Here is a 13,966-nt window from a genome sequence, read left to right as displayed (position 1 = left end):
GGAAGTAGCCTAAGCCGGTGACTTATTACGTAATCTCTTTGAGGGATATTACTAAACATATCATAATAATTCTGCAGGTCTCTCTGCAATTTAGGTGAGTCAGTAAGTTGCTATGACACCCAGATTTAGCGTTTCATTATTTTCATGTTATTAGGAGGTCAGACAGCGGACTGCTCACATCGCTGCCGGTATTGCTCACTGAGGCCTTATACAAACATTTAATTAGAAATAGGAATTTATTCTACTCTTTGAAATGATACAGTAGCCGAGGCTAAGAAATAAGAAACAAAAAGTAATAGGCCAAACACTAGCGGCTCTTCTGTACGTGTTTGGACACTTGTTTTGTATTCCCATCTCAGACATGGCAGATTCTCTCCTTTCTCTATCTGGATGTGAAGCTCACCTCATCAGATGGACAGAGTCAAGAAGACCCTTTTTCTATTGTTAGGGTTTGTTTGGTAAATAAGCTTAAGAAACCTATCTAACTTTCTTGTAATAGAAAACAGATCCTTACAGCCTATGGGTGAATTCACTTCAATGGGACTGCACGGAGTGAAAGAAGCAGCCCATTCATTTCTATGGGGAGCGCTCGTATCCCCGCTCCCATAGAAATGAATGGAGCTGCTTTAGACGCCGCTTATTCTGAACGTGTTTTACGTTCAGAATAAGCTAACGTTTACTCAGTGTGAATGCACCCTTAAGAATTGCCAGGAAGAGTCTGTACCTTATATCTTACTTCTGTACTTAATGCAGTATATAAAGCTCTAGGATTTGCCGTTGGGGGGATGGATGGTCACTTCAAATGGCATAAAAATCTCTGGTTTTATGCAACGTAGAAAAATGTTTCTGGTATCACATGAAATCTGTGATTGAAGGGCTAGCTATAATAAAAGGGGTTGTTTGTTGCAATTTTTTTTAATGGCCTATCCTCAGGAAAGACAATGAATACCTAATTGGTAGGGGGCTGGCACCTAGTCCCCAGACCATTCAGCTGTATGAAGCCGGATGAATATAGGGGGCTGGCACCTAGTCCCCAGACCATTCAGCTGTATGAAGCCGGATGAATATGGGTTTGGAGCTCCCACTGATTTCAGTGAGAGCTGAGCTGCAGTGAAAGGTGTCGGGCCACTAGGCAACTGACATCGCTTTCTGCTTCCGGCCCTATAGTGTGTCTCGGATGGGCCCCTAAAGACGATAGGTCCAGACAAACCATCAATTACAGAGGACTTTTCACCACCTGAGTAACGATGGGGACTAGAGAAAAAGTTCTGTGCCGAAATCTGAGGAGCGCCACCAACAGAAGGATGCAGAGTTGGTAGAAAGTGGCATTGTTCAGGAAAGCCAAGAGGCTGAGGTGCACCACAACTCCAGGAATAGCGCAACGAGAAATTACAATTGTGTTCTGTGCGTGTTCAGACCCAGTGACACCAATAACAATGCTCAATGTCTACACTAGGACTACAGCTCTTATGTACAAAGTGCCGCCACCTTGCAGATATTCCATTCTCCTTACAAAATATAACATCCACATGGAATTTCTGATACTGTTTTACACACCACAAAGGATTACCGCTAAAAAGTCTGTTTGCAGTATTGTGTGGTTGTATTTATGTGGTTGTATAGAGTGTAAACAATATTATGTGGTTGTATAGCATGTATACAGTATTGTGTGAGGTATAGATTTTATACAATATTGTGTGTGGTATACAGTGTATACAGTATTGTGTGTGATATAGAGTATATACAGTATTGTGTGGTTGTATAGTGTGTATACAGTATTATGTGGTTGTAAAGAATGTATACAGTATCGTGTGGTTGTATAGCGTGTATACAGTATTGTGTGGTTGTATAGCGTGTATACAGTATTGTGTGGTATAGAGTGTGGTAATATAGAGTGTATGCAGTATTATGTGGTTATATAGAGTTTATTTATAAAGTATTGTGTAGTTTTTACATACAGTAATAGTTTTTGTATACAGTATTGTATAGTTTATACAGTATTGTGTAGTGTGTGAGGGTGTGTGTGTGTGTGTGTGTGTGTATATATATATATATATATATATATATATATATATATTGTGTAGTGTGTATACAGTATTGTATTGTACAGTTTATATGCACATGATAGTATTGTGTAGTGTATATATACATTTTTATATATACAGTATTACATTGTGTAGTTTATATATACAGTATTGTGTAATATATAAAGTATATACAGTATTGTGTAATATATATACAGTGTACTATTGTGTAGTTTATATATACAGTATTGTGTAATATATATACAGTATACTATTGTGTAGTTTATATATACAGTATTGTGTAATATATATATACAGTATACTATTGTGTAGTTTCTATATGAAGTTTTAATATTTCGGTGTCAGCAGTTTAATGCTTCAAGGTCACACCAGGATGAGATTTCATTTCAGATGCCTTTGGGTGCAGCTGCCAGATTTCTGCAAGCCAGCTAAGTGGCTCAGTGAATAAACGCGCATCAGCAAAGTACTGACAACCTTAGTAGTAATGTACTCTAGGTATCTGAAAATGAATTGCTACTTTAATATTACATTGGATCTTTGTGAGACTTGTGAGACTTTTATGATTCCGTTTTATTGACACATAACTTTAGGACTCCATAGTTGCAGCAGCGATACAGAGCTGAGTGGATCAGTCTTTTAGACTGGCCATACACAGTGGATGAATGTTGTCCGTATTCACCAATTTCAGCAGAATGAGACACCTCTAATGTGTATGGTGTTCTTCTACCTTACAGGTTTTGGGGGAGAAAGGGGCAGGTATATAGGATCTCAACCTGTGTCATCCTTTTGTTCTCAATGGAGGTAAGCTACTGCAAGCGGTGAGATCACAGGCACACTTGGCTGGACTGAGCATCTATGTGTATGGAGGAGGCAGAAGACATCAAGTGAATGGCCAGATTTCCTTAAAACCGACACAGTTGCAAAGGAATAATAAAGCCAAGGCCCCACTTAGCAAACCACAGCTAAAATACACAGTGGAAATGCATTAGGGTGCATTCACACGATGTAACGTTGAGCGTGATCTGGCACGTTTACGCCGTGTCAGAGTTTGTGTGCCGTAAAAGCTCCCATTCATTTCAATGTGAGTTAGGATCGTATACGCTGCGTTATTTTGCAGCCGTCATTTTGCTGGTACTGTAGCAGTTTCTGCTGCGTTTCCACGACATAGGGTTTTGAGAACACATTCAATTCAGTGTGTCTATTCACAAATCCGTTTTTTCCGAGTCTATTTTTCACAGCTATCTAAAAACTGACATGCACTGTTTTTGATCATCAAAATGGACATAAAGCCATGTGAATAGGCCCACTGAAATTTATGGATTCTATAATGGCCATGTGAGTAAGTGTCATCAGTGGACTTGCACGGACAGACTCAACTGTTTTTCATGGACATTAGGTCCGTGGAAAATAGCAGAATAATAAGGCCTAAGACCTAACCTCTACTGGGCTTAGTATAACCCCTTTTTTTTTCCATCCTCGGACTTGGACATTTCGCATTGTTTCTTGTCCACTTCTTTTTTGCTGCAGTATATACAGACTAACAGGGTTATAGCAGTACAAAAAAAATAACAAAAAAAGGGATTGTAGTTGGTATTTGCCCATCCAAGACATCCCCTGTTAGTGTCTACATGTCATGCTAAAATCTGATTAAACACGTAACTAAAGTTATAAACTGGGGACTCAGCCATCACACACATACCTGCCTTCCTATAAAATAATAGTGTCTCTGAGATCGAGATATAAAAGGGGATATCCCTCAGCAACCATATATTACCGATCTACAGTATAGGTAGGTGACCACTGAGAGTGTCCTTTTCCAGAGGAATCTAAGTGGGTCACACATGAGCCCTGCTGCTCCATCCAATGCCTATCTTTTGTCAGTCTCATTTACATTGCAATGCAGAGGTTTTAGGCAAGTATGGAAAAAATACAGCAATGTAAGAATGCATTCAGAAATAGTTTATTTGGTTTAATGGTTTATTTTTGACAATTAACAGAATGCAAAGCGAACGAACAAAAGGGAAATCTAAATCACATCCATATTTAGTGTGACCATTGCCCTTTGGAGGAGTCCTAGATATGAGGATACGGCCCCCACAGAGCCCTGATCTCAACATCATCCAGCCTGTCAGAGATTACTTGAAGAGACAGAAGGATTTGAGCAAACCTACATCCACAGGCCCCAAGGCAAAGATTTGACATGCCCCCCGCCCCTCCCCCCCCACAAGCCGCATTCCTGCACACAATATTATGCCCCATAGTGGCCCCTTCAAACTCCATTATGCTCCATTGTGGACCACCCATGAACAATTATTACACTGTGGGGTCTTTTCAGACCCAGAGTATAGTGATCAGAATCCCAGGGGAGGATACAAATATAACACTTTTTTTCCACCAAATTTGGGGGAAAAAGAAGGGTGCGTCTTATAGTCCGAATGTGGCACCTGGCATCCGCTGTACTAGAGAGACGGATGCCGGCAAGGGATAGATGCAGGTGCCGGGACCTGAGACATCGCTGCGCTCCTCTGCCCTGCATGAAGCCAGCAGCAGGAGGAGTGATGCTATTCTGCTCCTCCGTCCCCCCGCCGCTGGCTTCATGCAGGGCAAAGGAGCGCAGCGATGTCTCAGGCCCCGGCACCTGTGCCGGCGTCTATCCCTCGCCGGCATCCGCCTCTCTAGTACAGCGGATGCCGGGTATCCTGTATCGGCGACCCACCCCACCGGCCCCGTACCTGTGAAGTTGTAGGCCGGCTCCTGCGCGGCGATATCGCAGTAGCCGAACTGTTTGGGTGACAGCCGGGAGCCTAATGAAGGCTCCCAGACCTGTCACTGTTATATTAGTATTGCGGCTGGGTCTATGACCAGCCGTAATACTAATATACAGAATGTCCCATAGATGGCAATACAGTTGTATTGCCGTCTATGGGACTTGCAATCAAGTGACCGCAGGTTCAAGCCCCCTGGGGGAAATAAAATAGTAAAAAAAAAAAAAAAAAAAAAAAAAAGCTTTAAAAATATATAATAAAAATATGAAATAAAAGTTCTAAATCACCTCCTTTCCCTAGAATATATATAACAGTAGAAAATCATATATCATAAACCGCCGGGTTTTTTTTCAATACAAGGTGATCTAAGCAATAGATATTCCCCAAAATGGTAAACTAAAAAGTACATCTGGCCCCTAAAAAAAAAAAAAAACACTCTATGCGTCCCCGTACAGCTGCAGGGTCACCTGTCAATGTGGCCTTGCAGCTGTTGCAAAACTACAACTCCCATATATTAAATATTTTACCATTTTTTGCTTCAAAATTTTTTTCCCCTATTTTCCTCCTCTAAAACCTAGGTGTGTCTTATAGTCCGAAAAATACGGTACTTTCCTCTCCTTGGCTATGGCGCACTCCCCACTACTTTCGGTCTTCTTCAATGTTGGACCAGACGTCATGTGAGCCAGGCCTGCAGCGCAATGCATAAGGAGACCGTCCTGGCCTGCGTCACGTCTGTGACGTCAACAAAAAGGCCCGAAGCCCGCCATAGTGCAGGAGAGGTAAGTAACAGTGTTTCTTTTGTTTCTTCACCTCCCCAACCCTCCGATCGTTATATTCTGGGGTTTGAAAAGGCCCCAGAGTATAATGATATCAGGGTTTGTGGGGTTCATGGGCCCATGGCCTTACTTACCCCCTCCTGATAACAGTTGCCTCCGCAGAAGGTGATCGTGAGCAGGAGCGGGGATCGGTAAATAAATAGGGCCCATTACCAGCAAGAAACAGCCTATTTAAAACAAAAACACATCAGGAGCCTGCCAGACCCGCTAATGTCCTGAGCCCTGTGGTACCCGCTACTGCTACCACCTCGCTATTCATGCTACTGTTTGGAAGAACTTCCCTGCTGAGTTCCTTCAAAAACTGTCTGCAAGTGTACCTAGAAGAACTGATGGATGGATGATCGCACTTAATATTGATGTCACTTTGATTCCTTTTTTATCAAATTAACATGTATTTTTGAAAGCATTCTTACTTTACAGCACTGTACTGTTCTTTAAAATTGAGTTTGTTGAGTGTTCTTCTATGTCAGTCTAGATTTGTGTCTTAAGAGCCATTGTTGCAGATTTTCCCAACAAACCCCCACAAAAAAAAAAGGGGGATGCCATGATGGAAATCTGATGGACCCAGAAAATTTCAATGGGTTCTTTCAATTACCATTAGTGTTGTTTGTGATCATGGAAATCTCTGAAATGATTCTCTTTCGATAGCGGGTACATTTATTCTGAGCTATTTTAGGCCACTTCTGGCATTCTAGTATTGGTGGTTTCCTAGACTACTCTGGAATATTACTTTTTATAGCAAATCTATATATTGATTGTTGTATGTTTGACTACAGCTGCATGTTATAAAACAATCCATCACAGCTGTGAGAACTAACATTGTGCCAGGGAGTACACCGTGCCAGATTATTTAAAGGGATAGTCCAGTTATTCTTTGTGTAATGGAAAGTTTCCAATAAGAAACAGATTATGGCTTCAAATGAATTCCAAAAAGTGGTATCCATCCACTATAGGGTCCAAGTTTTAAGAAAGATAAATGGTTAGCAAATATGTTTTTTTACTGGATACCATTGTATAGATTAGCGTAGTCTTTTACTGTTATCTATTGGTTAGAAGGAGGCCTAAAGGACACTGTTGTGGCTTCCATCTGGCTAAGGCTATGTTCACATCTGCGTCGGGTGCCCGTCTGGTCAAATTTGTCAAATCACTGAACACTCCCAGCAGACACCCAACAGAACCCAATTGTCCGTCATCGTCAGGATCCATTTTCGTCCATTTTTCTGTTCTTCTGGTGTGAAGATAGTGTAATGTAATCTTATGGATACATTCCTATAAATGATCTCACCATCAACATATCCAACTAAATTGGAAGGCCACCGTGTTTTTGGCCGACCATGACTAGCATTTTTCAACAGGATGAGTCGTCTTGGTAGACAGAAGTCTACTGTAAGACATTGCAATAATTTTTTAAATAATCATCATCTACAATGGCCAAAATCGGTTATTTTGGCCTACTTTTATCTCATGTATATGGTCAACTTTCCACTTTCCCCTTTGGGAGAGATATCTGGGAACAGTTTGGCTGTCCACATATACATGGTCTGTGGGTCCCTTTAGAAATGGGGGATCCAACACAAAATACCATATGGTATAGTGTATATAGCCAGCTTTATTCTCTTTGCCTCTTTTTAACATACAGTGTCTTATATCTCATTTACCACCGAATTCAAGATGGAATATCATTATAATATGGAGATTTATATCCAGAAATATTTCTTTGCGAAATGAATGTATAGTAGTGTTGTGACTTGTTTGGTATAGCATTCACACCCTGCGAAGAGTGTATCTGCTTATTCAGCACGTATACAATGTGTTTGCCCCTGGGATTTGCTGCCTGAACGTTGTAGATATGGCTCTTTCCTTGTAAATCTCGGCAGCCCAACATCAGATACACACAAGTAGATATTATGTATTCTGACATATACAGTACATTTTGACATTATATATGGTTTCCCTACTCAAGGGATATCCTTGCTTCTTAGAGTTGACACTGTTCTTGATAAAAAATGGTTTTCCAGGAAAATCTTTGGCACTTAACCCTTGCCTAAATGCGATTCTAAGAAACACTGTAATATATCATAGAAGAATGCATTTTTCTGATCTTATCAGGCTCTTTTCTCTGCTTCCCTCCCTCTGCTAAACTGACTTGCACTGTGAAAATCACTGTCCTGTCTATCTTGACACAGACTACAAGTCACATGATCAGTATTTTCAACCTTTCCAAGCAAAGAATCCACTAGCGGGAAAAAAATTCCAACTGAATGTTACCAAGCAATTTCATCAGTTTTGATGGAAACGCTCATTGCTCTTGTAAAGTAAGGACAACATCTGCATCCTGGGCAGGAGGGACTTGCATGCAGTGCAGCCTGTAATATGGACTAGTGCTTCTTAGATGTGTTATGTAGCCTGAGGGACTGTGTGGTGTACCCCCTGGATTACATTTACCAAAGGTTGAGAACTAATGACTTAGATGATTCATGTGTATAGAAGTCTATGGAAAGGGTAGGAGTGAGCAGGAAATGTAGGAGATAATGGACAACCTTAGATTGAAACTGGAGCTAAATAATCACATCAGTACAGGACAGTTCTTATATCTGAAAGCACGCGAATTGCAACTGTTGCAATTTGCGTTCTTTCAGATACTCTTGAAGCACGTGAGAGCTCATTGGTTGGCTATGGACAGTTCTTATACAATCTATACATATCTATCTAAATATCGCCAATTGGTTAAACTGCTGCAATGTGATTTTTTTTATTTATTTTAATATAGATTGTAAGCCCACATAGAGCTCACAATGTGCATTTTTCCCTATCAGTATATCTTTGGAATATGGGATGGAAATCCATACAAACACGGGAAGAACATACTAACTCCTTGTAGATGGTTTTTTGCCCTTGGCGGGATTTGAACACCAGGACTCCAGGGCTGCAGTGCTAACCACTGAGCCACTGTGTGACCCCTGATTTATTTATTTATTTATTTATTTATTTTATCATAAGAAATGACATTTCCAATGAAACTCATTGAAAAGTGTTTTCCAATGACTTTTCATTGTTTCATTTTTTTTTTCCCTTCATCAGTGATATCACACTGCAGCATTTTAACCATTTGTAGAAGTTCATGTTATAGCTCTGCTACATCTGTACATCCTGCATGGTCCTGGGACTGTTTCTTAGTGAAGGACAGACTTTTTGGAGCAGATTCTCCTCTACTTACTGTGTGCAGTGTATGACAGCGAGTCTCCAGCCACTTATACAAAGAGAAAATTGTAAAGTAATGCAAAATATGTCATATAATGACCAGAAATGGTGTTATTCCTTATGTACACACACATGGCAGCCTATCCTGAAAACAGTGGCATGCTTTAAGATATTAGATTCCTTAATTTCCATGAGAGGAATGTCTATCTATGGCATCCTGCTGTTATGTCCATTATTAATAAGGTGCTGAGATAACATTCCCTCCTTGCTTACATCTTCAGTATACTTACTTTCAGATAGGTACCAAAGGGTGACATTTTGAGGCCTAGTTGCTCAGCATTTGACAGTTACTTTACTTTGGCCATATACTGAGTATATACTTCATGCTGATATATCCTCCTCACGTTCTTATGAATGTCCTCCGTATACTCCAGTATCATCTAACTAGTCTATAGCATGCTTATATCACAACAACCTCTGTCCGTGGGAGCTATTAGGGCACAGGTCATCCCTCTTTGAGACACATCAGAGGACTCTGTGCACTTTTTGTTGATAGCCGGCATGTAATGCTCCATTTTCAGGGGCTGCAGGGTATATGTATAGCTTCTCCATACTAGTAGCTCATTGCCGGGGGTTAAAGAAGCTGGACCCAATTGCCACACCAGCTTATTGTTAAAATTACATTGTCCTGATGCTAAAACAATCATATCACTATTGCCATAGTTAGGATGGTTTAACTATTCCAGTTCCCCCCGCCAGACTTGGATTCTTTGCCCTTCTCCTGACACTCTAGATGTAATATGAAGAATTGCTATGGATCATTTAAGAATGTCTTCAGAGACGTCTCTGTTTCAAGGCAAAAAGCTGAATTGTTAAATTTAATTCTATGGTTTCATGACCTACAATATAAATGGATCTCACTATTTTGAGGTTTCCCTGTTTTTGGCTAGACTTGTGTATTATATTATGTGCATTATTTTTACTGTGGCTGTTAAACTCTCATTTTCTCATTAAAGGTAATCTGCGTCCATGAAAATGTTTTTTAAAGGGGTTGTCCGTGATTATATTTCTGACTTCTCGTTGGGATACGTTATACATATCTAATTGGTGGGTGACCGACAACTGGATCAGGGGTATGTCCGATCCTTGTACTATACAGTTCACAGAACCAGAAGTGGATAGCTCTGTGTCCTGGATAGTGCCCAGGCTCCGTTACTGCAGTTCTGCTGCCCACCGATCAGATATTTATGGCCTAATCTAGACTCTTATGTACAGATGGCCAATGGTTTAAAGGGGGTTGTCTGCCAAAAAGTCCTTCACCACTCCAGCTCTGTCACTGCCCGGTCCTCACTGATCTTTACTTCCTTGGACTGGGCTGTGTCAGAGCTGGAGGATTGGCGAGTATGACTATTTTATTTTCCCACATACACACATGGACAAAATTGTTGGTCCCCCTTGTTTAATGAAAGAAAACCCCACAATGGTCACAGAAATAACTTGAATCTGACAAAAATAATAGCCAAACTACATGTTGACAAGGCACAAAGCTTCTGGGAGAATGTCCTATGGACAGATGAGACAAAAATCAAATTTTTTGGCAAGACACATCAGTTCTATGTTCACAGACGGAAAAATGAAGCATATCTTGAAAAGAACACTGTCCCTACTGTGAAACATGGAGGAGGCTCTGTTATGTTCTGGGGCTGCTTTGCTGCATCTGGCACAGGGTGTCTTGAATCTGTGCAGGGTACAATGAAATCTCAAGACTATCAAGGGATTCTAGAGATAAATGTGCTGCCCAGTATCATAAAGCTTGGTCTCAGTTGTAGGTCATGGGTCTTGCAACAGGATAATGACCAAAAACACACAGCTAAAAACACCCAAGAATGGCTAAGAGGAAAACATTGGACTATTCTGAAGTGGCCTTCTATGAGCCCTGACCTAAATCCTATTGAGCATCATTGGAAGGAGCCGAAACATGTCGTCTGGAAAAGGCACCCTTCTAACCCGAGACAACTGGAGCAGTTTGCTCATGAGGAATGGCCAAAATATCTGCTGAGAGGTGCAGAAGTCTCATTGACAGTTACAGGAATCCTCTGATTGCAGCGATTGCCTCAAAAGGTTGTGCAACAAAATATTAAGTTACGGGAACCATCATTTCTGTCCAGTGCTGTGTCAGGAGTTTTATTTAATTTTTTTTTTGTCTGACTTTCATTTGTTCATTTTCATAGAATTTTGATATATTATTACTTTTGTGAGATTCAAGTTATTTCTGAGACCATTGTGGGTTTTTCTTTCATTAACTGAGGGGTACCAACAATTTTGTCCATGTGTGTATCTGCTTAGTCTTGTGCTTTTTGGCCGGATGACACTTTTGCATAACAGTTACTCCAAATGTTTTCCCACAAAATTATATATCAATCTGCTCAGATCCTCCCGCTCTGTAACACACTAGTATTATATCAAATTTAATATACAATCTGACCGGTTCCCTTTACGTAATGAAAAGTGAATTGTTGCTATTTCATGGTAGGTGCTTTATATGGCGATTTGCTTTCTTATACTTTGTTTCTGGTTTATGTTTTTACAGCGATCATGTACGTCATGGGAGCCCTTGGTCCAGCTGCAGGCTATTTGTTAGGTGGAGTACTTATTGGGTTTTATGTTGATCCCCGCACCATTGTGAACATTGAGCAGAGCGATCCACGCTTCATTGGGAACTGGTAAGACCATGTCCGCTCCAAGCTCCCAGAGAGTGATAGAAGCAGAGCCCTCCAGGAGGCTAGAAATGTCTCCCGCATATAATGAAACCATTACCATTCAGTACAAATCTATCTCTTCAGTATTCCAGCATATAATGTACTCCTCCAGGCAGCCAGTAAATAGTGCTGTTCTTTTGTTATACCATGTTTTACTGCTCTAATGCATCTAAAGTGAAAAATAAGCAACTTTGCAAACAGTCTTAAAGTGTCATCTTGGAACTGCTGTGCTATCTACAGGCAGCATATTATGGAGTAGGAAAAGAAAAGCCAAATATATACTGTATATACCAAGCAATAGATCTCCTGCAGCACTGCTTACATGGGTACAAGAATAAAAAACAGACAAAAAAGCTTCTATATAAATAAAAAGAAAAAAACACAGCCACATCTGCCTTTTTCAACATATTTTATGGAGTACAGATTTTTTTTTAAATTCTATCTATCTATCTCTCTATCTATCTATCTACTATCTATCTATCTATCTATCTATCTATCTATCTATCTATCTCTATCTATCTATCTATCTATCTATCTATCTATCTATCTTCTATCTATCTATATCCTATCTATCTATCTATCTATCTATCTATCTATCTATCTTCTATCTATCTATATCCTATCTATCTATCTATCTATCTATCTATCTATCTATCTATCTTCTATCTATATCTATCTATCTTCTATCTATATCTATCTTCTATCTATATCTATCTATCTATCTCTCTATCTATCTATCTATCTATCTATCTATCTATCTATCTATCTATCTATCTCTATCTATCTATATCCTATCTATCTATCTATCTATCTATCTATCTATCTATCTATCTATCTATATCCTATCTATCTATCTATCTATCTATCTATCTATCTATCTATCTATCTATCTATCGTAACAGGTTTTCTTTAGTTAGGAATCCCCTAATGGCTTGTGTTTCCAGCTCCTATGTTGACCTATATATTTCTATGGTAACAGACTACAATAAAGCCCTGTGTAGTCTGATCCTGAGGCATGCTTCTGCTGGTCTTGTAACCTTTACAAATTTACATTTGGTTGTTAATAGGACGTAGGGGAAAGATGGATGGCCACATAACTGTACCATTAGACTACGCTGAGTTTGTATTCTATTACTAGGGAAACATATTATCTACAGACATATAAATTACTTGAATGCCTCATTTTTCAATTTGGAACAGTGAAACAGAATTGGTTGCAAAATGGACTCCCCCCTCCTTTAACCCTTTCCGACATCATAGATGTAATGTGCCCCCACACAGTATATTACTTCCTTAACTGGCCCCCACATGGTAAAATGCTTTCTTTACTGGCCCCCACATGCTAAAACACTCCCTGTACTGGCCCCCACATGATAAGTCTCCATTTCTGACCTTATATATTATAAAGTCCCTTTACCCCCACACTCTGTATTGCCTCCTTATTGGCCCCCATACTCTTTGCTGCCTCCTTTTTCTTGCCTCAACTTAGTATGCTGTGTCCTTATTGGCCCCTATGCAATAAGTGGCCCCTTTACAGGCCCCCATATAGTGAGTGCTAGTGACTTTAGGCCACTACCTGCACCAGGCCCCTCCAGAGTTTGTAAAATTTCTGGACAACCCCTTTAAAAATAATGTCCCATAGTGTACAAAGTATAATGTCCCACAGTGGCCCCTTCACCATTTATAATGTCCCACAGTGGCCCCTTCACCTCGTATAATGTCCATAGTGGCCCTTCCACACAGTTTAATGTACCATAGTGGACTCTTAGCACAGTATTATGTTCTATGGTGGACTCCATACAGTATAATGTCCAATAGTGGTCCAAATAAAACTAAAAAAAAAAATAAAAAAAATTAAGTATTTTTATATGTGAAAATGATTACATTTTAATTATCTATAACCAATAACTTTATTCTACCCTCCCTCCTAGAATTCTATTCCTGAGTGTCCCTCTTGTACATAAATATGCATCCTTCAGAAATTGTTTTTAGATATACCTGAAGAAGAAGCCGAGAGCTTCGAAACGTTGTAATCTACCATCATTATTAGCTAGCCATTAAGAAAGGTATCATCTACTGAAGACTTTCAAGTTTTTTTTTTTTTTTGTTTTTTTTTTAATTATCCAGAAATTTATACCTGGTTATGTTCATGGGAAAACCCCTTTAAGAATAAGTATTTTGTTGAACCAAAAATAACAATTTTGGATCATCTCTTCTCTTAGAACTGTGCCGTCCCTCTGTTATTCCTCCTAGAAATATATGAATACCCTGACACATTTATAAATAAGTTGGTTGTAACTCCACTTTCCCAGAAACAGATTTAACTAGGAAAGTGCTGAATAGGACTTTCAGCAACGTAT

At 39.8% G+C, this 13,966-nt stretch overlaps 1 protein-coding gene across 1 annotated transcript in view; it reads left to right on the top strand.

Annotated features, from left to right (window-relative positions):
- Window positions 1–13,966, top strand: part of SLCO5A1 (solute carrier organic anion transporter family member 5A1) — a 78,616-nt gene that overhangs the window by 32,909 nt on the left and 31,741 nt on the right. Inside the window, exon 3 of the mRNA XM_075270413.1 lies at window positions 11,438–11,570. Coding sequence (XP_075126514.1) covers window positions 11,438–11,570 — 133 coding nt within the window. The remainder of the gene's footprint in view (window positions 1–11,437; window positions 11,571–13,966) is intronic.

Source organism: Leptodactylus fuscus, chromosome 4 (assembly GCF_031893055.1).
Source record: "Leptodactylus fuscus isolate aLepFus1 chromosome 4, aLepFus1.hap2, whole genome shotgun sequence".
NCBI lineage: Eukaryota > Metazoa > Chordata > Amphibia > Anura > Leptodactylidae > Leptodactylus > Leptodactylus fuscus.
This window is presented reverse-complemented; position numbering and strand designations above follow the sequence as displayed.